The following is a 27202-nucleotide window of genomic DNA, read 5'->3' on the forward strand; positions in this document are numbered from 1 at the left end:
AATGGGAACAGCAGATGACACCCTCCCTGCTCACTAGTGGATGATGCACCCCCCAGCTTGTGCCGGTCTAGTTAACCAAGGACAAGCTTAGATCCAGACATGTGAGAAAGCTGCACTCCACATGGCCGAGGGGGCACTGACAGAACTCTGGAGACAGGTGCTTCGAGAGTTGTCTGCCTGGCTGTGCGTGTGTGCGTGTAAGTGTTTCTGTGTAGGGCTGGCAGGGTGCAAAGCTGCTTCAGGCAGGAAAAACAAGGCTAACTTACCACTTCAGCTCATCTGGTGGGTGACTTAGCTGGCCTGGAAGGTGCCTGATTACATCTCACCGAGTGACGCCTGCGTCCAGCAGCCTGCGTGCCCTTTGGTGAAAAGGAGAGGGAACCCCAGTCGTCAGGTTACCTGTTCAACGCTACACCCTTACTGTACTCCTCTGGACACTGGTGATTGGTGGGTCTGGGTTTATTTTCTCTTATTTTGCTGAAGAACTTTGATTTTATTACCCCCGCCCCAACCACTACCACATTGTTTAATGATTCAGGACTCCCTGAGAAAATTTTTTTTTCAATTTTCTTCCCATACTTCATAACAATAGCGCCTTCGTTATTTGTTTTTGCCTATGTAAGTCTTGGACCTTGAGCCCCTTGAAACCACTAGGCTAACATCCATCTCACTGTCTTCACTCCACTGACCACCCGTTGCTGCCGTGTGGGGATTGCCCCAGGGGGTCCTGAGCCAGCAGTCCTGTCACCCAGCAGGAAAGTGTCCGCCAGGCCTGTCACCTGTTTACTTGTATAATGCTGAAAATCGCTCTGCTCACATTTGCTGCCGGATCACACCGCACACGGTTGCCCACCTGCTTCTTGGCCTTGAGGTACTTTCCAGGGTTTTCAATGCGTGAGATCGTTTTGGGGGAAGGGTGTTTCTTTAAACTCAAGCCTTGGCCTCCTGATGATAAAATGCTTGTCACTGTGGCCAAGAAGCTGATTTTCCATTTCTGTTGGAAGTTTTCATCCCAGGGCTTTAATTTTCGTTAGTCACCAAGAGAATAAATAAAGGCAGCTTATAATAGCTACTTGAATGTGGTATCAAATAGGCTACTTGCCTTGTTAGCTCCCCTCCTCCCACCTTTTAAAATAGCCTTGAAGGGGAATTTTGATCAAGACGTAGACTACCGTTTTTCCTTATCGCTTCAGATGACTGACTTTCATCTCTCCCTCCCTTTCTTACCTGGCTGATCCAGGCCTTCATTAACCATCTGACAGGTGATTCATTGCGCCTTCCTTTCACATGTCTCCCAGGTGGATCAGAAACCAGACTCCGCGGAGTCCAGGCCGAGCCACTGGTTCTGGAACCTGGAGTTCCTTCCCCACGAGGCGGCCTGCACTCCTGCTTTCTGCCCACTGTCTGCTCTGTAAGCCTGGGTTTCGTCAGTGAGCCTTCTTCGCTTGCTGCTCCCTCCCAGGAGCAGACCTCGAACCTGTTACTTCTTTGCTGGGGTGTTGCTTGAACAAGGCTAGAGTCTGTATTGATTTCTCCCCTGCGCTTAATTTTTATGCACTCAGGTTGGGTTGTTAATCATGCCATTTAGTATTTGATAACCCATTGGGCTAATGAGTGTGAAGTTGTCCCAGAAACAGGCCAGTCAGTCATGTCTGGACGAGAGCCTGAGTGTGCAGCGGCATAGTGGCCAGTGTGAGTGTGACTTCTCGCCTCTCTGTGTGTGGGCTTGTGTGATGTCTTCTCTCCTTCCCCCTGGGGTTCCGGCATTTGTAAGTGAATTCCGAGACTGGCAGTAGCAGTGGTTCCCTGGCAGAGTTCTCCAGCGCAGGATATGGGAAGCATGGCTGTGCACTGTGACTGATTCATGCATGTCTGAATGAGGTCTGCAGGTAAGGTTATGTTACAAACTACGGGTTATTAAACATGTATTTGGCTTAATTCTATCTTCAGTGAATAGCATTGCTGTCTTTGTGTCCAAGGTTGGAGTGAAAACCATCTACTTTATTTTGAATCCAAAGAGGAAGTCCTGGTGGCGCAGTTTGGGCTGATGACCGCGAGGTCAGTAGTTTGAAACCACCTCCTGGGAGAGAAATCGACTTGGTGGCAGTGAGCTTGGTTTGGTTTGTTTTTTAATAACCTCAAAGATTTCCAGAGGAGAATAACCTTGAAAACATGAGGACCAGGGACACTGCACGGGTGTTTTGTAAAACACCGGCTAGCGACTCATTCTTTACTGAGCACCTCCTTTGGGTGAGCTATGCTGTGGTGCTGTGGTGGCTCAACAAGGAAGGGTGTGGTCTCAGAGCGAAAGTCACCTGACTTTGGAATAGATGTTTCATTAGGATTTGGTGACCACCTATTTGCATGTTTTGGTATTATTTTGGGAGAAATTACATGTTGCCTAAGACTTAGAAGTTTTCAAGATTGGTTGCTAGTATCATCCTGAAGGTTGTGATTCTTCTGTTGTTTTCTTCTATTCCTTCTTAACTAGCCTACTTGATTAAGTTTGGCGTCTGCCTTAGGGACATAAGGGGGCAAGGAAGTCGTCGACACTTTATGCTGGGGACACAGTTCCTCCTGCCCACATCTCCCATCAGAGGGAAAGGGAAATAAATCACTTGCGCAACTCCTGAGAGGAGGTAGTTTTTCACTGAGCACCAGGCATCTTTTAAGACATTACCTTAAATGTTACCACACTTATGAAACATTTTTCCTAGGTCATGGATTTGGATGTTCATTGTGTGGACTTTTTTTGTTGGTCTGTCTGCACAGAGCGCCTTTAGAATGTTGTAGGTTTTCCTTTTTAAAAAAATCAAAGTTGTATTCCAGGTGTGCAGATTTTAAACTGGATGTTTCACCAGTTGGCAATTCTTTGACAGTCCACGAGGGCATTTTGTTCCCAGCGTAGTGGGGTGATATCAGTATAGCTACTGTATTCTGCTTTTTAAAAAGGCGGAGGCACGGACTAGAAATAAAATTCAATGGTTTATTTTTATAATAAATATTCTCAAACACAAAACTAGAGATGAATGTGATAAAAAGCTATCACCAGTATTTTCACACTCATCTATTTTTCGCCAAAAGATTTTTGGGCAAATCCCTCTAAAACACTTGAGCATTTTTTTTCCTTAAGTAGAACATACATTTCATTTATCTTCTGAGCCGCATTCTCTGCCTTGAGTTTAACTGACCCTGCAGATGCCCTCGGACACCATTGTTTGAATCATATTAATAAACCCCCGGTTACAATTCCTTCCATAAAATCGTCTTCAGAGCTTCCATCTCACTTAAGAGATTGCCGGGAAGACCAGCTCTCTGAACTAACCGATACTTTTGGCACTCTTTGAGCTGAGAGCTTGCTGGAGCCAAGATGTCACTTAAAATTGAAACTATCAAACCATTTAAGATCCCAACTCCAGTTGCTGGGGCATCCAGGGTAACTGCACAGTTGTCTGCCAGCATCTGGATTTCAGCCACAGTGTGTGTTGATCAAGGTTGACAGTCTGTCCTCTCGGCTCACCTTTGAGGTCTTTAACCCTTCCTTAAAATGCTTGATCGGGCTAAACAACTTGTGTTGTGTGGGGCAGCATTCTCTGATCTGGTTGCAAAACTTTAGTGCTTTGGGAAGGTGTTCACTTGAGTTTTGTTACAAAATTGATATTGGCCCTGACCTCAAAATTATTTTGCTCCCTCCCCCATTTCCCATGGAACAAAACTTACCCTTTTTTTCTTTTATGTAAGCACCTTAGCAAGACCAACATGTCTATTACGGAGAGAACAGATCTGCAGCCATCCACCGATCACAGAGATGTGTTGAAATACATTTTGCTTGGAATAAAGCCATGCGTGTGTGAGCCCAAACTCTGGTAGAATTGGTTTTTTTTACTCCCCCCTCGTAAATCTGTTTTGTAAAACATTTTCTTGGGGGTGGGACAGGACTTGTATATTATACAAGAGGGCTTCAAATGGTTCATGGAAAAATCCCAATGTCTTTTCATCCAGTTTTTCCGCGAAGTATTTAAAACCTCCTCATATTTGAAGAGGTTTTTTTATTTGCCTTATAGTATGTGGTATACTTAGTAAATTTGAAATGCTGATTGATTGTGGATGTGCTAGATGCTGTATTCTCAGTAGCACAGCTTTAAAACGTTCCTGTTATATCAAAAGATGAAAAATACGTGTGAAGCTGGAGAGGACAAAGCTGCTTAACTTCAGAAACTGAAAGAAATATAGATGGCTTTATTGTGACTTGATCTTTATAGTGTGTCATTGCCTCTCAGGTGGAGATGAGTGAAGAAAAACATGCCGTAAACCTTCCATTAAAGTATGTGGATTTCATCACTGGTAGGAAATGAAATCTTCCTGTCTTGCAGCCTTTCCGCTATGCTTACTTTCTCAATAGTTTTTATAGTTTTTCTTTAGAATAAAAGCTTCTGGAGAATACAGACCTCTACTGATTTAACCCCACTAATACTATTACAGATCTCATCCAGAACCCTGGGGCATTGGGCCACAAGCATTTTTCCTTAAAGATTAGGTAAAAGGACATCTTTAGTGATGATTTTGTCTAGAGCAGCAGTTCTCACCCTGTGGGTCGTGACCCCTTTGGGGGTCAAACGACCCTTTCACGGGTCGCCTAAGACCATTGGAAACATATTTCTGATGGTCTCAGGAACCAAAACACTGCTCCTCTTATCTGTCTCCAGGCAGATCTGCCCACATGCAGATACCCCCCTACAAGTACCAGGCACGAAGACTGCTACACCATGCTTCAAGACAAAATTTTATTTGTCATTAGAAATAAATATTTCACGATCTCTAATTATATTTTGTTTTGTGATGAATCACTATGCTTTAATTATGTTCCATTTATAGCAACGAAAATATAGCCTGCATATCAGATATTTACACGACGATTCATCACAGTAGCAAAATGACAGTGATGAAGTAGCAATGAAAACAATGTTATGGTCTGGGGGTCACCACAACCTGAGGAACTGTGAAAGGGTCGTGGCGTTAGGAAGGTTGAGAACCGCTGCTCTAGAGGCTTGATTTGTCACGGGTTCAAAGTCGTGCACTTCTCTTCCGTTGTGGCTGGTCCATATCTTCATGGAGCACCAAAGTTTGAGTCCACCACTGTCACCTGCCTGGGAAGGGAGTTCTTCTCTCTCCGTGTGAAATCTTTGTTTTCTTAAATTTGGATTCCTGGCAGGAAAATGATGGCTCTTTTCATAAACCCTTGTGAAAAGGGCCTATGTGCTCGTTAGATACTGATTACAGTGCAGACTGCATTATCAGTTTGTTTTTTAACAGTTATCATGGGATACATTCAAATATAAACAAAAGTAGAGAGCACAATAGGACAAATCCCCATAAGTTAGCCATTACTCAAATTCTGTACTTAAAACAAATTGGGGCCAATACTGTTTCTTTCATACGTCTTCCCTCCCCCCATCCCAAATTGGATGATCTTGAAACAATCCTAAACAGCATATGTTTTAACCAGTGTTTTTCTCTGCAGGAAAAGATTCTTTGTAAACATTATCTCCAAAATGCTCTTAGTTATGTTTTTACATTAGTCAGCTAAGACTTTAATAGTCGGTACAGTAGTGATTTGGGGGGTAATGTTTCTTGATTTGCATTGATTTGTTTTACAGAGGAGACTGTAGTGGGGGCTGCTGAGTGTCTTCGCCTCTCCCAGTGTGGTTAATCACAGAGAGGGGGAGACAGGCTGTCTGAACCGAGAAGGGTGTGCAGGCAGCTTCTGCTGTTCTTTTTGCACAGAAGCCATTGTCTGCCTCAGTGACTCGCATCCCTGGACCCAGCTCAGGGAGGCCACCCTCATTTTGTAAACATCCACAGTCCTGGGGCCTCAATTTTGACCATCACGGGACCAGGTGTGCTGTTGCGTGCAGTCCGATCAGTTCTGATTCATGGCCACCCTGTAGGACAGTGTAGACTGCCCCATAGGGTTCTGTAATCTTTACAGGAGCTGGTTGCCAGGCCTTTCTACCGCAGGGCTATTGGTGGGCTCTACCATTTCCGTTATCCGCTGAGTGCTTAACCATTGACTGTACCAGGACTGCATTGAAATGGCATTGGCCGCCATGGAATTGGATTCTGACTCATAACAACTACAGAACGGAACACTGGCCCCATTGCCGCAGCCACTGTGTCCATCTACCAAGGTAAAAGGTGGTGTAGGTGTCAGGTGACCCTAAAGAAGAACTGCCCAGTTGGGTTTCGAAGAGGGAAATCACCAGGAACATGTCGCTAGGTCTTTTCCCTCTTGGAATCCCAGGGAGTGCACGGTGGGTGAACTGCTGACCTTTCAATGAGCAGCCAACCCGAGCCTCCTGGGTAAAAAGTGCCCATACTCTTAGGGCGAGCTGCCTACGGGAACACTTGGCTTTATTAGGACACCTGTCTTTATTAGGACACCTGTCTGTGTGAAGAGGAGCCCAGTGGCGCAGTGGGTTTGTGCTTCGCTGTCAGCCTGAAGGTCGGATATCCGAGTCCCCCTCCAGCTGCTGCGTGGGAGAAAGGATGTGGCAATCTGCTCCCATCAAGACTGGAGTTTCTTGGCGGCCCTGTGGGAACAACTCTGCCTGCCCTACTCTGCCTGTGGGTTAGAATCAACTCCAACAGCAGTTTGTTATATGGAAAATTCAGAGCAATTTAAAATTCACATACAAAATCCTGATAGACACATTTTGCCAAGAAAGTCAGTCATCTCTTGAAAATAGGTGGTGGGCGGCTGATGTGGCCAAGGCCTGGGACTTTGGTTTCTGGGAACGTTCTTCACCTTTCTGCGGAAAATGCAGCCGGCTGTGCCTCAGTGAGGTGCTGAGGAGGTAAGAAGGTAGTGTTCTGTGCATGACTCCAGTCACTGTTGGTGTGGCTTGTAAGCCCACAATAACAGATTTTTACCAGAACAGTGTCTGAAGGATGTCTCCTGTTGTCAAGCTCTGACCCGCACAGGTAATGAAAGAACCCTTTAGCGCACCGCCAGCACTCTGCTAGCCTCGTGGTCTGAGCCGCAACCTCAGTCAGGTCATGATTTTTGTCATTTTCCCCACGCCTCCTCATTGCCTTCCTTGCCCTTGACTTTGAAACTAAGAGGAGCGAGAGACTTGTGGCCTTGCCCATAAGACCGCCTACTGCTGCTACGTTATTTTTGAGGCAATTCATTTATTCAGTGGTGGTGGTGGTGGTGGTAATGGAATAGCTTGTTTTCTTTTTTTTTTTTTAATTGTTTTATTAGGGGCTCATACAACTCTTACCACAATCCATACATACATCAATTGTGTAAAGCACATTTGTACATTCATTGCCCTCATCATTCTCAAAACATTTGCTTTCCACCTAAGCCCCTGGCATCTCAGCTCCTCATTTTTTCCCCATCCCACTCTGCTCCCCACTCCCTCATGAACCCTTGATAATTATAAATTATTATTTTGTCATATCTTGCCCTGTCCAACGTCTCCCTTCACTCACTTCTCTGTTGTCCGTCCCCCAGGGAGGAGGTCACATATAGATCCTTGTAATCGGTTCCCCCTTTCCAGCCCACCCTCCCTCTACCCTCCCAGTATCGCCACTCACACCACTGGTCCTGAAAGGATCATCCGCCCTGGATTCCCTGTGTTTCCAGTTCCTACCTGTACCAGTGTACATCCTCTGGTCTAGCCAGACTTGTAAGGTAGAATTGGGATCATGGGGGCGAAGCATTTAAGAACTAGAGGAAAGTTGTGTTTCATCATTGCTATATCATACTCTGACTGGCTTGTCTCCTCCCTGAGACCCTTCTGTAAGGGGATGTCCAGTGGCCTACTCATGGGCTTTGGGTCTCCACTCCGCACTCCCTGCCTCATTCACAATGATAAGATTTTTTGTTCTGATGATGCCTGATCCCTGTGTCACCTTGTTATCGCACCAGCTAGTGTGCTTCTTTTACGTGGGCTTTGTTGCTTCTGAGCTAGATGGCTGCTTGTTTACCTTCAAGCCTTTAAGACCCCAGACGCTACATCTTTTGATAGCCAGGCACCATCAGCTTTCTTTGCCACATTTGCTTATGCACCCATTTGTCTTCAGTGATCGTATCATGGAGGTGAGCACATAATGATAAGATTTTTTTGTTCAGAATAGCTTGTTTTCAATGCAGTGTTTTACTCTGGACTAAACCTGATTACGTCCCCATCTGATGTGTCTGTGCCATTCCAAGGCAGCGGGTTTAGCACAGCATCTCATTTGCTCTTCCTGGTAGGACTTTGATTCAGTGTGCTTTTGAGCATTTTCTAAGAAGTGGTCAGTGTGCACTCGCTAGTTTCTGGTAGGAGTTGTGCTCAAAGACGAGGGAAAGGTGTTGTAGAACGTTGATTTCTAACCTCATTTTAATGTGGAAGAGACTCATCTTTGAAAAGGAAATGCAGCTGCGGGTGAAGTCACAACCCGAAGAAGCCCAAGTTTGTGTGTTGCATCCCTGTGTGAAAGGATAGGGGAAAAAACCCTCTGTCTTTCCAGAAACAACACCCGTGTTAATAGCTCATCAAGGTACTGTCCACATCAGGTCCACTCGGAGTGACCCGACGCACAGTAGAACGAATCCCTGTCTGGTCTGCACCATCCTCACACTTGTTCTGTTTGATTCCATCGTTGCAGCCAGTGCTGCCCGTCCATCTCGTGGAGGATGGACCTCTTTTTCATGGACCTGTGTAACTAGGCATGACGTCCTTCTCCAGGGACTGGTCTCTCGATTACATGTCCAAAGTGGGTGAGACGAATTAGGAGTCGTTGCCAAGGAACCTTGGTGGAGCAGTGGTAAAAGCACTTCACTGCTAACCAGTGAGGCGGAGTTTGAGCCCGCAGCTGCTCCAAGAAGAAAAGGGTGGGGCAGTCAGCTCCTGGAAAGATTGCAGCCTTGGGAACCCTATAGGGCAGTCCTCCGACCTGTGAGGTCATCCAGCCTAAGTCAAAATCGACTTGATGGCCGCGAGTAATGGAGATTACGTATGTTCCCTTTGTCATAGTGCCGTTAATATGATTTATGTACTTTTGTGTGTTGTTATTCTTTAAAAGTTTACTAAAAGACAAATGAAAAAAATGGTAGCTAGCATAAATATCTGTTAACAGAGAGCTGGTTAAGTGACTGGATACGTGCATGTGGGTATAACTAGCGGAGTAGCTGGTGGGTTTGAACCGCTGATTTTTCAGTGCTTGACCCAATGCACCACCAGGGTTCCTGTCCCGATGCCCACCGCCATTGAGGCATAGCAAGCCTGGAGGACAGGACGACTGCTCCACTGGGCTCCTGAGAACTGTAACCGTTTGCCCCTCTCTCCTGGGAGGCAGGCAGGCAGGCAGCTGGTGGCTGTCCACTGAAAGCCACCAGGCGGAAGTGCAACAGAAGTCCAAGTCCAAGATGGAGAAGTGGGGTAAGGATGGATTGAGGGCTGGACACAAAAGCAAACTCTGAGCACACCTACAGTCACTGCTGAGTCATGAAGCTCTTTCAAGAATCTTAAAGACAGGCAGCACCAGACTAGGAAATGGTGTTAGCACAGTGTCCAGATCACACAGTGTCCTCGTTGACAGTGACTCCCCGACACTGACTCAGGACCGCACAGTGCTTCGAGACTTCTGCTCAGATGAACAAATCTACACCCACCCCCCTTCTCAACCAAAAGTGGAAAATGTAGCTTTTCAGTTCATTTTGAATGTCTTTAAGATGTAATTTTGCTCATTTTATCTTAGTTTTCTACAGATGGCCTTTGTTTGGTATCCATTTTTCTGTTACTGCTTTATAATAATTCCTTATAGAAAGATCTTTCCACCTTCCACCTTTCTCCTATGTCTTATACAACACAAATGTCTTTCACATATGTGTGCGTGCAAGAGAGAGATCTAGTCCTGTAATGTACAAAGCCCTGGGAAGCCTCTGTAAAGTCCATGTGAGTCAGAATTGAAGGTCGTGGGGAGGTGTGCATATAGGGTGTGAGCGTGTGTGCGCGAGTGTGAGGGCTCATATCATTTCTTTTATGCCCTCCAACGTGTCCTGGGAAAGCCTGTTTTTGTCCACTAGGGCTCTTTCATTTTTAAGTCTTATTTTCTATACGACTGACTTTTTTAAAATTTATTTTGCTTTATTTTAACTGGATTTGACTTGTTTCTCTCACTAAACTAAAGGGTGCTTCTCTTTCGATTTCAGAGAGCCACTGAAACATGCAATACCGCGCACTGCAGGAGCAGGACCGTGGGGAGATTTTGCGGGGTGCCAGGTTGTTGGTCGCTGGGCAGAATTTAGCGAACGAGCAAGTGCTGCCTGTGTTCTCCAGCCAAGTGAGACGTGGAGCCAGAGATCCCATTTGGAAACTGTTTGGGTCCTTTTCATTTGCTTGGTCTTAAAACGCGTTCTCACTTAGAAAAGAACGAAATTGAGTTATCCTAAACTAAATTAACTTACTTACATAATCTCATGTGGATACTATTCAAGGCACGTGAACCATAGACTTTGCCAAAAATACACCTGGCCCCTTGCAGGCTTCTGTGGCCTCCAAGGCAGAGAGTTGAGAGCCAAATAAAAATATTTAACCTCAAGCTTTTAAAGATAACTTTCTTTTTCTCTTTTAGAGATCCTTAAACTTTTTCTTTGACTTCTTTCGTTTTGTATAACAGTGTCTCTCAGACGTGCTTTGCACCAGTTGAATGAGAAAGCGGTCCTGTCAGGGTTGGTGGGTGGGTGGGTTGGTTGGTTGGTTGGTGCAGTAGGATTTGAACGCTCCGCAAAGGACACGCTCGCTTAAACTGCCTTTCAGGAGAGGCACTTCTGAGTTAGACCACCGATGTTAGGCCTGCAGCCCCATCTCCGACTGAGAATGGATTCCGTGCTTGTTCTCAGTGCCTCTGGTATTTGAGCCATGGTTGCGCTGTGCCGATCCACCTCATCAAGGGTCAGACTTTCTGCCCCCTTGTTTCTTCACTGACCCTCTACTTGACCACACATAATGCTCTTTTCTGGGACCTGGTCTCCTGCTAACACGTCCAGCATGTGTATGGTGAAGCAGCCCCGCCCCCTCACTTTGGTTTTGCTTCTTCCAAGACAAATGTGTTGGTTCTTGTGGAAGCCCATGTTAAACACCGTCAGGAGTCTTCACCGCCACCACCACCATCATTCAGGAGCACCCGTGTTGCTGCTTCAGTGTCCAGCAGAGCCGGTGACCCTGTTGAAGACGTCTGTGCTTTCTGAAAGCACTGTAAAGCGGTCTCAAGCAGCCGTTTTGCCCAGCGCAGCACATCCTTCGGCTTTGCCACTAAATTACCCAAACTATTTTGTAGCGTTATATTTTGCCGTTTCTTATCAGTTTTGGTAGCACCTTGAATAACATACCAGGGGACGGACCTCGTGAGTGTCGTAACTTCCTGGTAACACATGGTTGGTGTAATTTCCTTAACCTTCCACCTTAGCATTGAGAGTAAGCACGAGGTCACCATCCTGGGAGGACTGAATGAATTTGTAGTGAAGTTTTATGGACCACAAGGAAGTAAGTACCAATACTGACTTGTGTTCTTTTGCCTCCTTAGTTGACTGTGAGACTACGCAGACAGGCGGGGAGTGGGTGGCCTGTGTAGTTTTGTAAAGTAAAAGAATCTGACTTTAGGGCCAGGGGGACATTTTGCTGGAGTCGTAATAACTTCATATGTCTGTCTTTTATCCTGACATGACAGCATTAAAACTGAGTTCTAGGTTTTATTTGAATGATTTTGGAAAGTATTTTTTGTGGCAGGGGAGGGGATTATAGTTGGGTTTTTTTTGTGAGGGGGGCGCAGATATGGGGTTAGCAAGGAGGGGCAGGAAAAGAATGTGGTTATTCTTAACAAATCACTGAAATGTGAATGATACATAAAAGAATCCAGTAAATTTGGAGAAGAGAATGCATCTTTACTTATATTCTTAACTCTGGATCTTTTAAAGAAAAATAGCTAAATCTGAATTTAAGGTACCTTTAGGTATCTACAGGGTCAGCTGTAGTGAAACTGGGTTAGGCCTTGGGCGGCAGCAGATCTTCATGGGAAAGCTGCAGCTTTCTCCAGTCTTGGGAGCCTTGCTCAGGGGTGGACTCAGAGGGTGCCGGGATGGGGTTGCTAGGAGTCAGAATTGACTCCTGGGGTGAGGGGGGGTTCGATTTTGATTTTTTTTTCACGGTTGTCATATGTCCCTGGCTCTTGAAGGACTTCATTTGCAACGTTATCAGAAAAGATGAATGTTTAAGGGTTGGCCTATACTCGGGTTTATTTTCTAATTGGAAGACACAGCCCTAATGCATTACATAATTGCTTTTATTTCAGCACCGTATGAAGGTGGAGTGTGGAAAGTCAGAGTGGATCTTCCTGATAAATACCCCTTCAAATCTCCGTCTATAGGTATGTAACTCTCCACTCTCCCCCAGGAGATGTTGCTAATCAGAGAAAGAAGAAAAAGTTAGCCAGCCCTACACAGGCTGGGTGGTAATAAATCCCAGCAACCGTTGCTGAACTGAGTGGTTCCCTGTTTAAAGGCTTTGGTTAATTCATCGCTGACTTAAATTCCACAGGATTGTAATAAGTCTAGATTCTTCTCTGCTGCAGGGTTATAGAAAGCAAATAACTTTAAGACCCATTGACGTTCAGGCTGTTAGTGAAATGATAAACATACCTTCAACCTCACTTCTAATGCCACCTTGTCAGAATTAACGTTACACAGCATCTATTCTCATGCTGCTGTTTAAAGACTTTTGTTCTGATGCCTTTGTTCACTCCAACTCTGGGTACTCGGGACCCTTGTCTGTTCTCTCTGTCCCACGTGTAGCTCTCTAAACAGAATCAAGGTAGCGTAGGAACCTGAGTAGGGGCTGGTGAGGGGGGGGTGATGGGGGTGGGGGAGGCTGTACCTTTTCCTCATCGTCCTTTGGCTTGTGAATTGGGGGATGTCATTAACCTGTCTCACATTAAGGCTCTTAACTGGCAGCTTAGGTCTTCTCATGATAGTTGCTGTAGCGCTATGTCTGATTGAAGGTTGACAGTCTGGAAGTTACTTTGTGACTGTAGAATGGTGGTAGTTTAGCTAACGTCAAAGCCTGTTTCACCCTCTTCAATCTGTAGATAACTTAAAATATCAACCAATTAAGTCAGGCCAAGAAAACAGAATTGGAACATATTCATCAAGGCCTGACTGAGCCTCACTCACATGCCAACATCCTGCTGTCTGTCTTCAGAACTAGCAACAGATTTATCGGCATTTAACTGTTAGCCACAGGTCAGTGGTTCAAACCCACCAGCCACCCCATGGGAGAAAGATGAGGCTATTTCCTTAAAAGAGTTACAGTCTTAGAAACCCACATGTTTAGATCTACCCTATCTTACAGGGTCTCCATGAGTTGGAATCAACTTGATGGCAGTGAGCTGAGATCATCGCTCTCCCTCAGAGAAGGAAAACATGAGTTTTAAAGAGATGTGCCAAAGATAGTGTCAACTTACGCTTTGATTCTAGGCCCCTAATACACCCAGAGAGGTATCTGGGCAGACAGGTCTGACAGCAATTCTACTCTGCGCAAACTGGGGCTGCCGTGAGTCAGAATAGACTGGGACCATGGCCAGTGTTTCTTTCGAAGTACTGTATATACTTGAGTATAAGCCAACCCGAATATCAGCTGAGGCACCTAAAATTTTTTTACCACAAAAATTGCATTAAAAAAGTGCTGGAAAACCTCGGCTTATACATGCGTATATACAGTAAAGAACCCAGAAGCGTTAGGAGAGCTGCAGCCTCTCCTGCACCAGTAGCCACTTGGGACACCCTCAGACTTTGGGCCTTAAAAATCCTTCAGAGCACTTAGAAGTTCTCAGGTGGGCGGACCCATTTGAAGATGGTCAGATGGGGAACTAGGAAGGGAAGGGAGGTGTTAACTTTATGGTGTTCCTGTATGAGGGGCTTCCAAAAGTTTGTAGGAAAATGGAATTGAGAAATAACAGGATATTTTCACACAGTTTTTGAAGCCCGTTTAATACATCCCACCTTTATGAACAGACCATCAGTTCAGTCAGGTGTCTCTCCCGGTACCTCTTTTCTTGGAGACTAGCAATTGGCATGCAAGTCTGTCTGCATTGTTGCTCCAGATTCTTAGGAAGGAAGCGAGCAATCTAGCTGGTTGAAGCTAACAGTAAACCTATAGAAATACGGTTAAATATCCTGTAGAAATGTAGGTTTTGCGCAAATCTGTCTTAACATAGCTTTCCAGGTAACTTTATTTATTTATTTTTCCATTTGGGGGATTCCTTTTTTCAGTTTAGTTTTGTTGGGTTTTGCCCAGCAGTTTTATTGGCATATAATTCACGTATCACATAATTCAGTAGTTCAGTCACATCAAGAAAAGTTGTACAACCATCAGTTTAGAGCATTTTCTTCAATCTTGTACTTAGTGTTAGTTCCCCACTTCTCCCCAACCTCCCCTCCCGTACCCGCAAGGGACCGTGAACTGTCTCTGTAGTCACCCTGACTGTCAAAGTACAAACATCTCGTGTGTAGACAGTGCCTGTGACGGTACAGAAGCAAGGACAAGTGACTAGGCTAATCTCAACGTCGTCATTACTCCTTTGCCTGGCTGGGTGCTGTTAGAACGTGCCATGCCTACAACTGTGCATCGTAGGCTCATGGGGAAGTGGATGGAGTTGAAATACTTGTACATGCTGTCCTTGCTTCCTCCGGAGGAAGATTGCCCCAGAGTTTTAATCAGCGACTCGGGGTGGCTTGTTTTCAGGTAGTCAGCAGTGAGTGACATTGCTCTGAGGATGGGTTGCAAACATTTGGAGATGCAGTTGCTTGCTTAGGATGGCCAGCATTTCCGTTTGGCATGGTCTGGATCGTTGTAAAAGTATCCATAAGGAGAAGGTGATGAGGTGCACCACGCTTGTCGTCCATGTTAAAATCTTGCCCCTATAGTCCCTGGGTAGGCGTGCCTTGCTCCCTGAGCCACACTTTGAGCCCTTAGTTTAACCGGGCACACGCCGACTCCCTCTCCCCAGCCCCCCACTCATTTCGGGGCTTGCAAAATGATTGACACACAGCTTCATCTCGCTGGGAGCCTTTTCTTCCAGGCAGTACGTTGGCACCCACAAATCTTCTTTGGAAGGAGAAGGAAGGTGTGACGCCTTGGGCTTCTGAACTTCAGAAAATAAAATAGCACTGTTTCAGGCACTTCGAACCCCGTGTTGGAATTTTGCATTCTCTCTGACGGGCCTCGGCAGTGCTCACCTCGATGTTTTCAAGCCAGGCACGAATTTCCGAAAATGGCTGAAGCCCCCTTAAGCTTAGGCAGTGAAGCGAACGGGAAAGCCGAATATAATCCCTGGAATATAAAATGATGTCTGCTTTAGGAGCCAACTAAAGTGCAAGGATTGTGATTTTCCTGTAACCTGCTCCTCAGGGAACTTTCAGAGGAAGTTTTTAAAAACACCATTGATCAAACATAGCATCATTAGACTAGTTGCACGCTTTACCTGAGAGAATCTTTACAATAAGCCATACTAGCGTCTTTAAGTTCTGGTTTGTTTGAAGGCAGAGGAGACGGATGTCTTTTTCAAAACATTTCTCGAGGGCTTTAGCAGCTGTGTTGGGCCACCCTAGTCTCCCTGCAGTATAGGAGACTGTGGGAACGAGAGTCTGGCCCGCTCCCCTGGGGCATGAAACCAAGCCATGGTTCGACCCTCTCTGGGGTGAGGTGCTGGGATGAAATGCACTCTGGGTGGCTGATGCTGCATGGGCCCTGGGCGCTGGGAAGGCTCCTTGGAAGAGAGGAGGGGGAGCGTAAGTAAGCCAGTGCGCCTGCGTCAGAGGCTGCTTGCCGAGGAGAATGGGGCGCTACAGGAAAAACTTGTTTTGTGTGGAGAAAACGAGATTTGCAAGGCTTCCGCTGTCTGAGCTGCAAAAGTAGTCCAAACCCTAGGGGACCCTCTCCGTGAAGACACTGCCTGAGGCCTCGTTCCCCACTTCCCAAGGCCCCTCGTTCCTGCCCCGGCCCACCGCTGATGAATGTAGCAAAGAAAGCTGTCCCCTGTGCAAGAACCCCAGCCCAGGAGTGACTCGGGTGAAATAGAAACGATCTCATGTGAAAAGTGAGCAGTACAGAAAGACATGAAACATTAAATACATTAAAGACTTAAAAACCATGAGCATGTGAAACCAAATGACTTCATGTCTGTCTAACCCAAGAAGTGCAGATTAAAGCAATGAGACGACATGTGATGGGTCATATGGGCAGGCACTGTCCATAATCTAGCCCTGTGTGTTGCTAATGGTTTTATTTACTTTGAACATTTCCTAAGGAATTGTTCAGAGATGTACACTAAGATTAAGGAGCCAGAATATCTAAATTTGTTATCATATTTAAAACTTGGGACCAAAAGAAAAAAACTTGGGAACAACTTAGCTGACCCAGTTTATAATTATATTATACTATATTTTAATGGACAAAATGTTTTGCAGTCACTCATCATGTTTTAACACCATCTTTGAAAAAATAGAAGCAGAAAGCTGGCTGAGTATGCTTAAATGCTTGTGACATCTTTTCACGGACATTGAAGCCCTGGTGTAGCCGGGCCTTAGTTTTTCCCACACGCATTTCCAGCAGGAGGACCAAATGCTGACTACACTTAGCGGCGAGTTTTAGGTTAAAGGGGATTAAGACTAAAACACGCTTTTATGTAATCTTCCAAATATTGTAGAATAAATCCATCTTTAGTATAAAAATAAATTATAGTTAAAGATGTGGCAAATGCTTGTTTTTGAAAGCCATCTTTGGTCTGAGTCCACACTTCCCCATCTCTTGTCCTAGAAGGCATCAAGCCATCTTTGGATCGAGTTCCCACATTGGGGACTGGCCTGCTGACTCGCACAGTGCCCTTAGCCGCCTGCCTTGTTTCCCTTGTGCCTGTGTCTGTCTGTTTCCACACACGCACGAGGGTGTATATCCCAATTTCTTCTCTTTGTCCTTCTGTTAATAGTTTTTTCCATCTCAGGTACTACTTACCCTCAACTGTTTAATTATGCTAAATGTATACGTAACAAAACATCTGACATTCTGACACCTCTCTCGTGTGCTGTTCGCTGACCTGAATTGTGTCCACCATGTTGATGAACTATCGTCCTTATCTGATCCCAAATGACACCACGTCCGTTAGCATTCCTTATCTTCTACCATCTCTAGCGGTCCTTCTCTTGGGCAGTTCTCACCCACTTCCGTTTTCTGTAAGTCTCCACGTTTACTTCTCTCTCCATTTTACTCCATTTGTCTCTTCATAAGAACAAGATACACTGGACCAACTTAAACCAAGGAAAACAAAGACATAAGACCCAGGACTTGCAGCTTATGAGGGTCTTGAGTAGATGTACAGCACTCTCCCTCCGATCGTACCTATCTTACTTCAAACGTGTTCAAGATACAGGCAGCTCCCAGGTTACAAAAGTCTGACTGACATACAACCTGCCCCATACTATTCTGTACATTTGTCTTCTCCTCTGTGGCGCTTTCCTGGATTCAGCTGTACTATGGCAAATTGTGTGCCACGACTCTACAGTAAACCCCCAGGTTATGAATGTCTGTGGACCAACTTGTACATCGTTCAATGTATTTCTTTTTTTTTTCTTCTTCCGTGCCACTTAGTGTTGTGTAAGTTTGCCCTCTTTGAAATGGTTGAATCAGCCTCTACTCTGAACAAGTTCTTTATCACAATCACCTTTGTTTGTTGCACTTGCAGCCTTGAAAGCACTGTAAAGGCACTGAAGGCCACTGCCACAGAGCCAGTCTTGACTCCTAGTGAGCCTATGGGACAGAGTAGAATTGCTCTGTAGGATTTTTCAGACTGAAAATCTCTAAAAGAGCAGGAAGCCTCATCTCTTTCCTTCGGAGCAGCTGGTTTGAACTACCAGCTTGGTGTGCAGCCCAACACTTAACCACAGCGCCACCAGGGATCCCTTACTGTGTTAAATCCAAACCCCAAAGTAGGCTAAATAAGAGTCATATGTACTTCATCCAACTGACCTACAAATGCGACTTGAAGCCACACTTAGAACTGATCTCATTTGTAACCCTGGGAAGTGAGTTACAGAAAACACTGTTATAATGTCTGGCTAACGTGTGTAGAAACTGACTTTTGAAAGGCCACTGGTCCATAACTGGAGTGGGCTTTCTGTACTCTTGGTATATGTACAACACACCACCACCACCCGTCATCAGTGAACCAGGAGGATCCTTTACTAGGCTCCAACTGTGTATATACAATGTCTGGGTGGCAATCGGATACCAAAGCTAAGTGTGTTTGAGGAATGATGACTTGTTGCAAACAAAATGGTAAAGGAACTTGATGATTTACTGAGTGCTGATAGAATGACCAGGAAAACAAACAACAAAATTCATTCTGTGGTGGATTTTGGTGCCAATAGCATACAGTGAGAATTAGCAGACTAATTTGAGTAAGCAGACAGAATCTTATGGGCAATAACTGAAGCATTATATTGAGCTGTACCAATACCCTTAAAATTGGGTCAGATTCATTTAAATAGGATGACTATAAGTTTTTCTGATCCACAGGAAACTAGCTCATCCGTCAGCCTTTTCTAAATCTCTAGTAGGATCTTAAAAGTCAAGGAACTCTGATTTATCAGTATAGGGTAAATATGTATGTATATATAGCATGGAAGTAATTTAAAGGGCATTGCTCAGTGCTTTTAATTGTGAAAACAGTAGGCTCAGCAGTATGCATATTTTATTCCATTGTGGCTAGAAATTACTTTCTATCACTCCTAAATGGTATTTTATGTTATGACCAAACGATGGAGCTTTAGAATACTTAACCATTTGATGTTTTCCTAGATGGAAAAGCTCTTCAACTGCTGACTCAGGAGCTAGTCTAAGGAACTTAAGCTAGCAGTGTTTAATAAAAGGAGAGCCAGGAGGCTTGTCATTCATGAAAGGTTTTGGGTTAGTTACATAACAAAGGCCTACTTGGACCCCTCCCGAGGAGACTGCAGAAGGCTTGTCGAGCAAATGAAAATTGAAAGAAAAGTAATGGTTCTACAAACTTTTTAAAGCCCCCTTATGTGGATTGGGCTCTTTGATTGAGTAAACTACTATCCCTTGTGGTCACCCTTGCCCTCCTTAACTTTCAAGACCGTGGGTGTAACTGACAACGAAGCCTGCCCGAGACGCCGTCATGATTGACGGGTGGTAGCCTCTGGTTCCTTTTACTTCGAGGGAAGTGTTGACCATTAATTATAACCTACTTCATAAATAGACAAATAAATAAATGATAAATTAATAAAATAAATATAATAAACCTCATAATTATGGGGAGGGGCTAGGGAAGAGACGTTGAGTTTGAGTTTAGTTTCTGTCTCAGATAGTTATGTAATGACTAATGTGTAATGATCTATGTCTTTTCTGTTCTGTTAGAGAGGAAAACAAGATTTCAGGAAGAAAGAGTTTTGGGGGTTTTTTTGTTTGTTTTTTTGTATGTGTAAGCCATCGTTTGCAGCTTTGATTTCACTGGTGTTCTGAAGGGAACCTTTTCCAAATGGATTTTTCAGAAATTACGCCAGTCTCTCATACAGTGGCTACATCCTGAGGCCTTTCTTCTAACACGGGTGTGTGGGCCACCTGTTGAGTGCCGTGCATGATTCTAGTGCTAGGGATCCAGAAGGGAGCAATGGGTCCCATAGCACGCACATCTTCATGGGGAAAAGATACAGTAGGGTTTTTCATGTTGTATAGCTGTCTGCAGGGACTGGTGTGCTAGAATTGACAGAATTGCTACTTTGGACCTTCAGAGAAGGGCCTCTTTGAAAAAAGTGACGGTAGCCGACAGTTAGCCAGCCGGCATTAACCATGAGCAGCAGCCAACCCAGATCCCTAGCATCAAGGGAAGGGGGTCCAGGGAGCAGTGGCCACAGAGGCCTCAGGTAGAAAGGAAGGCCACTGCTTAAAGGAGAGAATCAGCCAGGAGGCTGGCTGTCGGTGAGGTATGAGCAGTGGGTGTGTCTCAGTAGTGGCCACCTCCCCAGGTCATGGAGGACTTTGTCGGCCAATTTTAAGGGTTAGTTTTGATTGAAAATCTAGTTGATAGCAAAATAATTGAAAGGTTTCTAGCCAGGGAGTCTCACTCGTTTCTCTAACGGACACTCTGCTGTGGGGGGGACAGGGAGGGTAGACTTAGGTTAGGGAGGTTCTAAAGATAGTTGTAGCTCATGCAGGAGTGGTCTAGGGAAGAGGGAGGGACAGCTTGGTGAGCCTGGAGGTCAGGAGCGTGACGGAGGAAGCACAGCCTCTAAGGAAGAGGCCACAGGTGGAGGCCCAGTGCTGGCACCTAGAGCACAGCCGGCGGAGCCGCTGTGGGGCACAGGCAGGAGAAGCTGTGGGGCACAGGCAGGAGCCGCTGTGGGGCACAGGCAGGAGAAGCTGTGGGGCACAGGCAGAAGTAAGGGTGAGTGCTGGAAAGATGTTAGAAATGGTCGCAGGAAGCAGGCCCGTTGTGGCCTCTGCATGCTGGTCGAAGGCAAGACGTGGTGGTGAGCCACACCTCCAACACCTCGGTCTGTGGTCCTTTACGTAAGGTCCTCTTGCTTGCCAGCCCAGTAGAAGTAAACTCCATGAAGGTAGTCCCAGCTCTGTTTTGCTAATAGCCCCTGACCAAATTCCCCCATGTCCTCAATATTCAAAACTACCTGTTTCATAAAAGACATGCAGTGAATGTCTGTTGAATGAGTGAAGAGATGAATGCGTACTTAGGAGCCTCCAGTCCAAGGGTAGAGATGTGAATGAGGAGGTCCTGCCAGCTTGTGCACTTGCTGAGCAGCCATTGTAGAAGGAAGGGATTTGCCCAGGATGGCCAGACATTGATGCTGCTGCTGTCGATGACGAGGCTCATACAGCAGTAGAACTTGCTGGAGAGAATTATTCATGGAGTTGGGTGCTCTTTGGCAAGCGAGGCTGGTGGGGCTTTGTGGAGGTAGATTTGTTTCTAGTGCTGCCCTGGGAAGAATGGAGTGGAATGGAACCAGGGGGAAAGTCCTGAGGACAATTTTCACAGAACCGATGGGGGAGAGAGCGCCTAGAGACCAGGTGTCTGAGTCCTCTGTGAGAGAAGCAGCTCATCCGGAGTCACATTGGTCCTACTTACAGCAAAACCTTTTGTTAGCTGTCTGTAGTATTCCCAGGCCACCTCCTAGGGCAGCCCTGCCTTTGCACGCGTCTGCTTCCACCAGCTTTAGCGGTTTCCTCCTTGACTCTGGTTTATGCCAGTTTCAATTCTGCCTCTGGCAGCTCAGTATTTGTATCGTGTTTCCAGTTGCTACATGAAAATTCCTTCTTACTGTTTCAGTTTGTTCCTACCCTTAACTATGGTGGGTGACCTCAAGCTTTGGGGCCGCTTATTAATTCTGACATGTTTTTGGCATTAAATCCTTTTCTTCCCCTTTAGGATTTGGTATCATAATGAAAACATGAATTCCCCACCATCTACCTCCAGTAAACTGAAGTTGTTTGAAAAACAAGGAAGAGTAATGTCTTTGTTCCCTTTGAAGAACTTGCTCACACGCTTTCAGGTTTGCTCATTTGGTGAAAGCCACATTACTAGAAGGAACGCTGGGAATTCCGTGGTCCCTACTCCTCCTCTTAAAGATGGGGAAGAACGAAGCCCCTCAGGGCTGAGCCAGGGACCATTGCGCGCCAACTGGAGGGTATGGCTGTGCCTTCTGGTCTAGTGTTTGCCTCCACTCTCCAAATGCAGTCACAACAGTCGTTTCTAATCATGAACATTGGAGTGGCTGTTGTTTCCAGTGTGGCAGGGTTCTAGGAAGCACGAGGTATCTTGTAACCGACCTTTGCTCCAGTGCTCCGGATCATTCCAAAGAGATGGAGAGAGTTGGCTGTGTAGGGCAGCTGTTTTTGTTTTTGAGATGAAATTTAGCTAATGCTGACACTGTCTGCGTTTGTATTAACTCATTGGCAATCCTATGTTGTGCAGATGCCCAGGTTTAACCTGACTTTATCAACAAGGACACGGAAAGGCGGAGCTGTTCAGTAACGAAGGTGGCCTGCCTGGAGCCTGGTCTTTTAGCCCCTGCTTTGTTGAGTAACAGTTGTGGAGGCCTGGCCTTGGCTCTTGTGTTTTCAGTCAAATGGGACATTCCCTCCAGTGATCTGTAGTGTTCTTCTCTACTCTGACCATGAAAGTAGGCATTGGCGGATTCATGGGTTGCATGAATGACCAGGAGCCAGAGAAGATAGATTATGGAGATAGGAAAAAGGCTACATTCCTCCCCAAACTTAAAAAGAACAAAAAACATAGGACACTAGGCTTAAGGCCACAGGGTCCTGGCGACCCACCAGGTTAGTAGAAGGGATATGCTGTTGCAGGATGACCCATGGTGACTTTTTCTTAGTTATAAATTAACTTTGATTTCTTTTTTAATCATTTTATTGGGGGCGGGGAGCTCTTAACAAATCTTATAACAATCCGTCATTCAATTGTATTAAGCACTCTTGTACATAGTGTTGCCATCAACATTTCCAAAATATTTTCTTTCTACTTGAGCCCTTGGTATCGGCTCGTCTTTTTTGCCCTTTCCCCATCCTTGTGAATCTTTCATCAATTATATAGTGTTATTTTGTGTTTTACACCGTCTGTTGTCTCCCTTCACCCACATTTCTGTTATTCCTACCCACTCTGGGGGTGGTGGTGCTATATTTCCAACTTCGTGATGGGTCCCCCCTCTCTCCCTCTTCCCTCGGCCCCCACCATCCCTCTGCCCTCCTATCACTACTACTGCTGCTGAGGGTATCTGTCCTGAATTCTGTGTGTCAAAAGCTCTTATTTGCACCAATGTGTGTACTCCAGTCTAGCTGGATTTTTAAAGTAGAACTGCGTCATGGTAGTGGGGGGAGAGAAGCATTCAGGAACTAGAGGAATGATGTCTGTTTCATCGGTGCTATACTTGTACCTTAGTAGAATCATCCCTTCCTTGTAACCCTTCTGTTGGGAGATGTCCAGTCGTCTACAGATGGGCTTTGAGTCTCCACTCCAAACCCCTCCCCCTCTTTCACATCGATATAGTTGTTTGTTTTGGATCTTTTGATACCCAATCCCATCGCCACCTGCCCCTTTCTCTGCCTCCATATTATCAGAGAGAAAGGAAGCGGCAGAAAAGAGGACTGCTTGTTGAGTTTAGCTCTGCTCGGCAAACACAGGATCAGTTCAGAAGCTCCATGACACCGGCCATTGACTGTGAGCTCCTTCCTCCTTGGTTCCCCACCCAAGAGGAGATGGGCCCAGGCCCAGCTCTCCTGAGAAGCAAAAGCCCAGCTCTCTGAAGAGACTTCCACGGCTGGGCCTGGTTGGCTGAGGCAAGACGAAATTGGTTGGATTGTGCACTAAGGCACAAGGCTGGCCGCTCAACGGTGGTTGGTGAAGTTGGCAGGCTCATCATCCTTTTTTTCAGGGGTACCCACCCAACTCTGGTCATCTCCTGCTGCCAGGGAATGGTGGTGAGCTTGAGGCACCTTCCCAGTCGGGTTTCCTCCTAAGACCCCTGCTCTTAAGAAATACATGGTCTGAAGTACTACAAGGAGGAGAGAAGAGGTTACCGTTAATATCTTTGAACCATTAAGCCTACTTTCCAACAACAATAACAATCTGATTCTAAAGAATTCCCTTTAGAGCACTTGTCCTGAAGATGGGCCATCAGTAACTTAAAGCATCCCACCCACCTTTGTTTTTCCCCCCTCTCAAGAATTCATAGCCTTATAATTGCATCAGCCACAACAGGTGCCTTAACCAACTGCAGTCCCGGTCCACTTACTCCCCAGGACGGCTTTGGCTTTTACTGTAGGATAGATTTAACCTGAGTCACTTGTCTGAACCGTCCTTTCTTTGAGATTATTCTGGGATGAGATTTCTGGGCAGATGATTCGCCCGGGCTGTTTATGTACGTACCCCACAGCTTTGGTCATTAATATACCACAGGGAAGAAAACAAAGATGGGACATATTATGCGTTTTTGCTTCTCTTTATATTCATGTGACCCCAGTATCAGCAGTCACTCACAAGTGTGTAAAACATTGTACAAATCCCTTCCTGGGACTGGACACAGGAGCAGGCTGAAATAAGAACCCATGTTCAGCATGACTCAGCATAACACTGCTGCTTACACTTTTCTGTCCACTCGCCTGTGAGTCAAGACGTGTTGAGTATCGGGGTGGAACAGCACAGCATGGCACATGCATCCATTTCACTCACCTGTGCTTACTAGTCTAGATGTGTAATTTTGCGTCCGCGAGGCATGACTTGGATCCCTCCAGAGTGATGTCACTACCAAAAAGACGCAGGACAGAGGCCGTTTGGCCAGGCATTTGTTCCTGCTGCCCATCTGCTTGTCCCCATGTGCTAGCCCCATGTCCAAAAGACTAAACACAGAAACCCTGAATTTGTCCTGACAGGTCCCTGACATACATTAGAAACTGCTGGATCGATGGGATTAAAAAATGCTCCCCCACCTTGCCGTGTTCCCAGAAAAGCTGTTTTCAAAGTACATTCTTTTCAAACTACCTTCAAAATAGCTCCTGGCTGAGTGGAAACAAGCATTGGGAAAATTCTCTGGTTGCAGACATATTCCTTAGTGTGGTGCCAGTAGCACTGCCAAAAGGAAAGAGCGTGTGCCAGGGAAAATAGGCTTGGTCCTGGGAACGGCCCTGCTCTGGCTTCCTAGCCTGGCCCCTCAGCCAGAAGCTCCTTTGTGACTGACCATTGCCGTCCAGAATGTGAATGGCTTCCGCAGGAGTGCTGGCCCCCACACGTCCAAGAGTGCATTCGGAGGAGATAGCTCACGCCACTTTCCACTTGTGTACTTTGGATACTTTGTTAAGCATGCTCTAAAATGAGCTGAAAGAATTTTTGCTTCGTTTTGTTTTGATTTTGTTGAAATTAGTTTGGCATCGCTCTTTCTTCAAAGGCAAAGTTGCCACTCAGGTTCTGCCTCTTTGGAGGTCTGGCAATCCCTGAGCTATGAACAAGATTGTTCCCAAGTGGGTTTTTAAGTCAAACTTGTAGGTCAACCAGAACTAGCCCATAGGTGGGTTTTTTTTAGCCGGCCTTTAGGACAAGATAGGAGCCGTGGCAATGTAGTGGGAGAAAGGGCTTTCTACTGTAAAGAATTACAGCCTCAGAAACTCACAGGGACAGTTATACCCTGCCCTATAGGGTCACTATGAGTGACTCCTTGCAGTGAGTTAGGGCAAGAACGGGAGAAGGATAAGGCTGTGTGCTTCCGTAAAGATTTACATTCTCAGAACCGCTAGAGAGCTGCTCGACTCTGCCCTGTAGGGTCTCTCTCAGCCGGAATTGACTGGACGGCAATGAGTGAGTAAGTTAGGGCAAGAAAAGGCACAAAGCCTGTTGAACTGTTTACAAAGGCTGCAGGTGCAGCCAGGAGAGGGTGGTTGGGGTGAAGAATTTGTTGAGAGAGCAAATGGACATGCCATTAACAGGCCAGTAGGAAGTGGGGTGTGTGCATCTTTGCAGGGGTGACAGCGGTCCTGAGTGCTTCTGTGCTTGGTAGCGCAGGGGTTATGTTGGGTGCAGACCCACCCAGAGGCACCTTGGAAAGAAGACCTCACTCAACAACAGTCACAGCCCTCACAGGCCAGCGAGGACAGATCTTTGCACCCTGCTAACTGTTGCTTATCTCCCCTGAAGCTCTACGTCTGCAGGGCTCTGGCCATGGCAGCCACCCCAGAGTTGTCGTGTGAGCTGATGGGGTCTTTGGAAATAAAATGTTCAGTGCTGAGATTTGGTCAGTCATGGTGTCCAGCTCTGTAGGGCGAGGCTTCTGTATAGCCCAGAGAAGTGGAACAGCTTGCCCCATGGTTGCAGTTAACAGCCCAGTGGGCCCTAGATTCCTAGTCTCCACTTGCTCCCTGGGTCCTTCTGGCCTGCCCTGCAGCCTGGACCTCCCAGTTTCTCAGCTGATGTTTGTACTTGGCAGGGGAGCTGGGGACTGACTTCCGACACACTTGTTCTCAAAGGACTGAACTTCTCTTGGTCCTAACTGTGCCGAAAGCTCACCTGGATTGGAAACAGTATAGAGACCATATTGATCCCAAATGTCACCTCCAGGCCTGGAACAGGAAGGATGTCACTTAGCCTTATCTCTCAGACACTGGCCTGACCAGTGGCTGAAGCTTTGTTCACCGTCGCTGTTTTTTACAGCTACACCTTTAAGGTGGCATCACTGTTGAAACCCAGGTGGCACAAATGGCTAAGTATATGACTCCCAGCCCAAAGGTTGGTGGTTTGACCCTCGCAGAGGCACTCTCGAGTCACTGTAATTCAGAATCAGCTCGTCAGCACCTGGCAGCCATGTTCGTCAAAGTGGCCCAGGTCCTTCTGCATGGAATCCTGCTTCCTAGTGGAGCTGTTTGCCCGCACACCTCACTTTTTAACACCTGAGTCTGCTAGCTGAAGGATGTGTCTGTCACCGTCACAGCCCCAGCCTCTTTGGGGCTGTGTCACTCAGTGAAAGCCAGCCTCCCTAAAGGGCCCGGCCCACGGAGGACTGTGCAGCCGACCCCCTTTTTCTAATTTCCTACCCTTGTTCATGCCTCTTAGGGCTGACCTGGCTCAGAGCTGCTCTGCGGTCACATCAGACTGGCCCTGCTGCCCAGTCCTGGGGCCCAATGAGTTGCTCACCCTTCCAGTTTGACATCAACATCTCCGAGCCATCCTGGTCACCCCATTAAACATTGTGACTCTCGCCCATTCTTCCCTGTCCCTCATCTGCACTGCACTTGCTGCCTCCCTGCCAGGCCTTTGTGTCCTAAAGGCACCTGGTATTTTCTGGAGGCAGCTTTGGAGCATCTGCCAGAGACGGGGCCTAGCAGGGTTGAACTCTGAGCGGCAGCAGCAGCAGCAGCAACAGCAACCAAGTTTACATTTTAATTGTAGCTTCAAGCAATGTACTTCTCACACACAGAGTTGGTCCCTTGGATCAAACTGCAGTGTTTCGCACTGTGGGAAAGTTTCTTGGCCCTTGTGATATCGTGGTGTGTTGTTCTCTATGATCTTCACGACCAGGGGTTTTCCGCTAAGAATTTATATGATTAAGATAAAGAGTGTTCACGATAAG

General features: G+C 46.2%; 1 protein-coding gene across 1 annotated transcript in view; it reads left to right on the plus strand.

Moving 5' to 3' along the window:
• Positions 1-27202, plus strand: part of UBE2H (ubiquitin conjugating enzyme E2 H) — a 98441-nt gene that overhangs the window by 46086 nt on the left and 25153 nt on the right. The window contains exons 2-3 of the mRNA XM_004707812.2: positions 11461-11537; positions 12343-12417. Coding sequence (XP_004707869.1) covers positions 11461-11537; positions 12343-12417 — 152 coding nt within the window. The remainder of the gene's footprint in view (positions 1-11460; positions 11538-12342; positions 12418-27202) is intronic.

This window comes from Echinops telfairi, unplaced genomic scaffold (genome assembly GCF_000313985.2).
Source record: "Echinops telfairi isolate 266 unplaced genomic scaffold, ASM31398v2 ScPeMD7_23;HRSCAF=83, whole genome shotgun sequence".
Classification (NCBI taxonomy): Eukaryota; Metazoa; Chordata; class Mammalia; order Afrosoricida; family Tenrecidae; genus Echinops; species Echinops telfairi.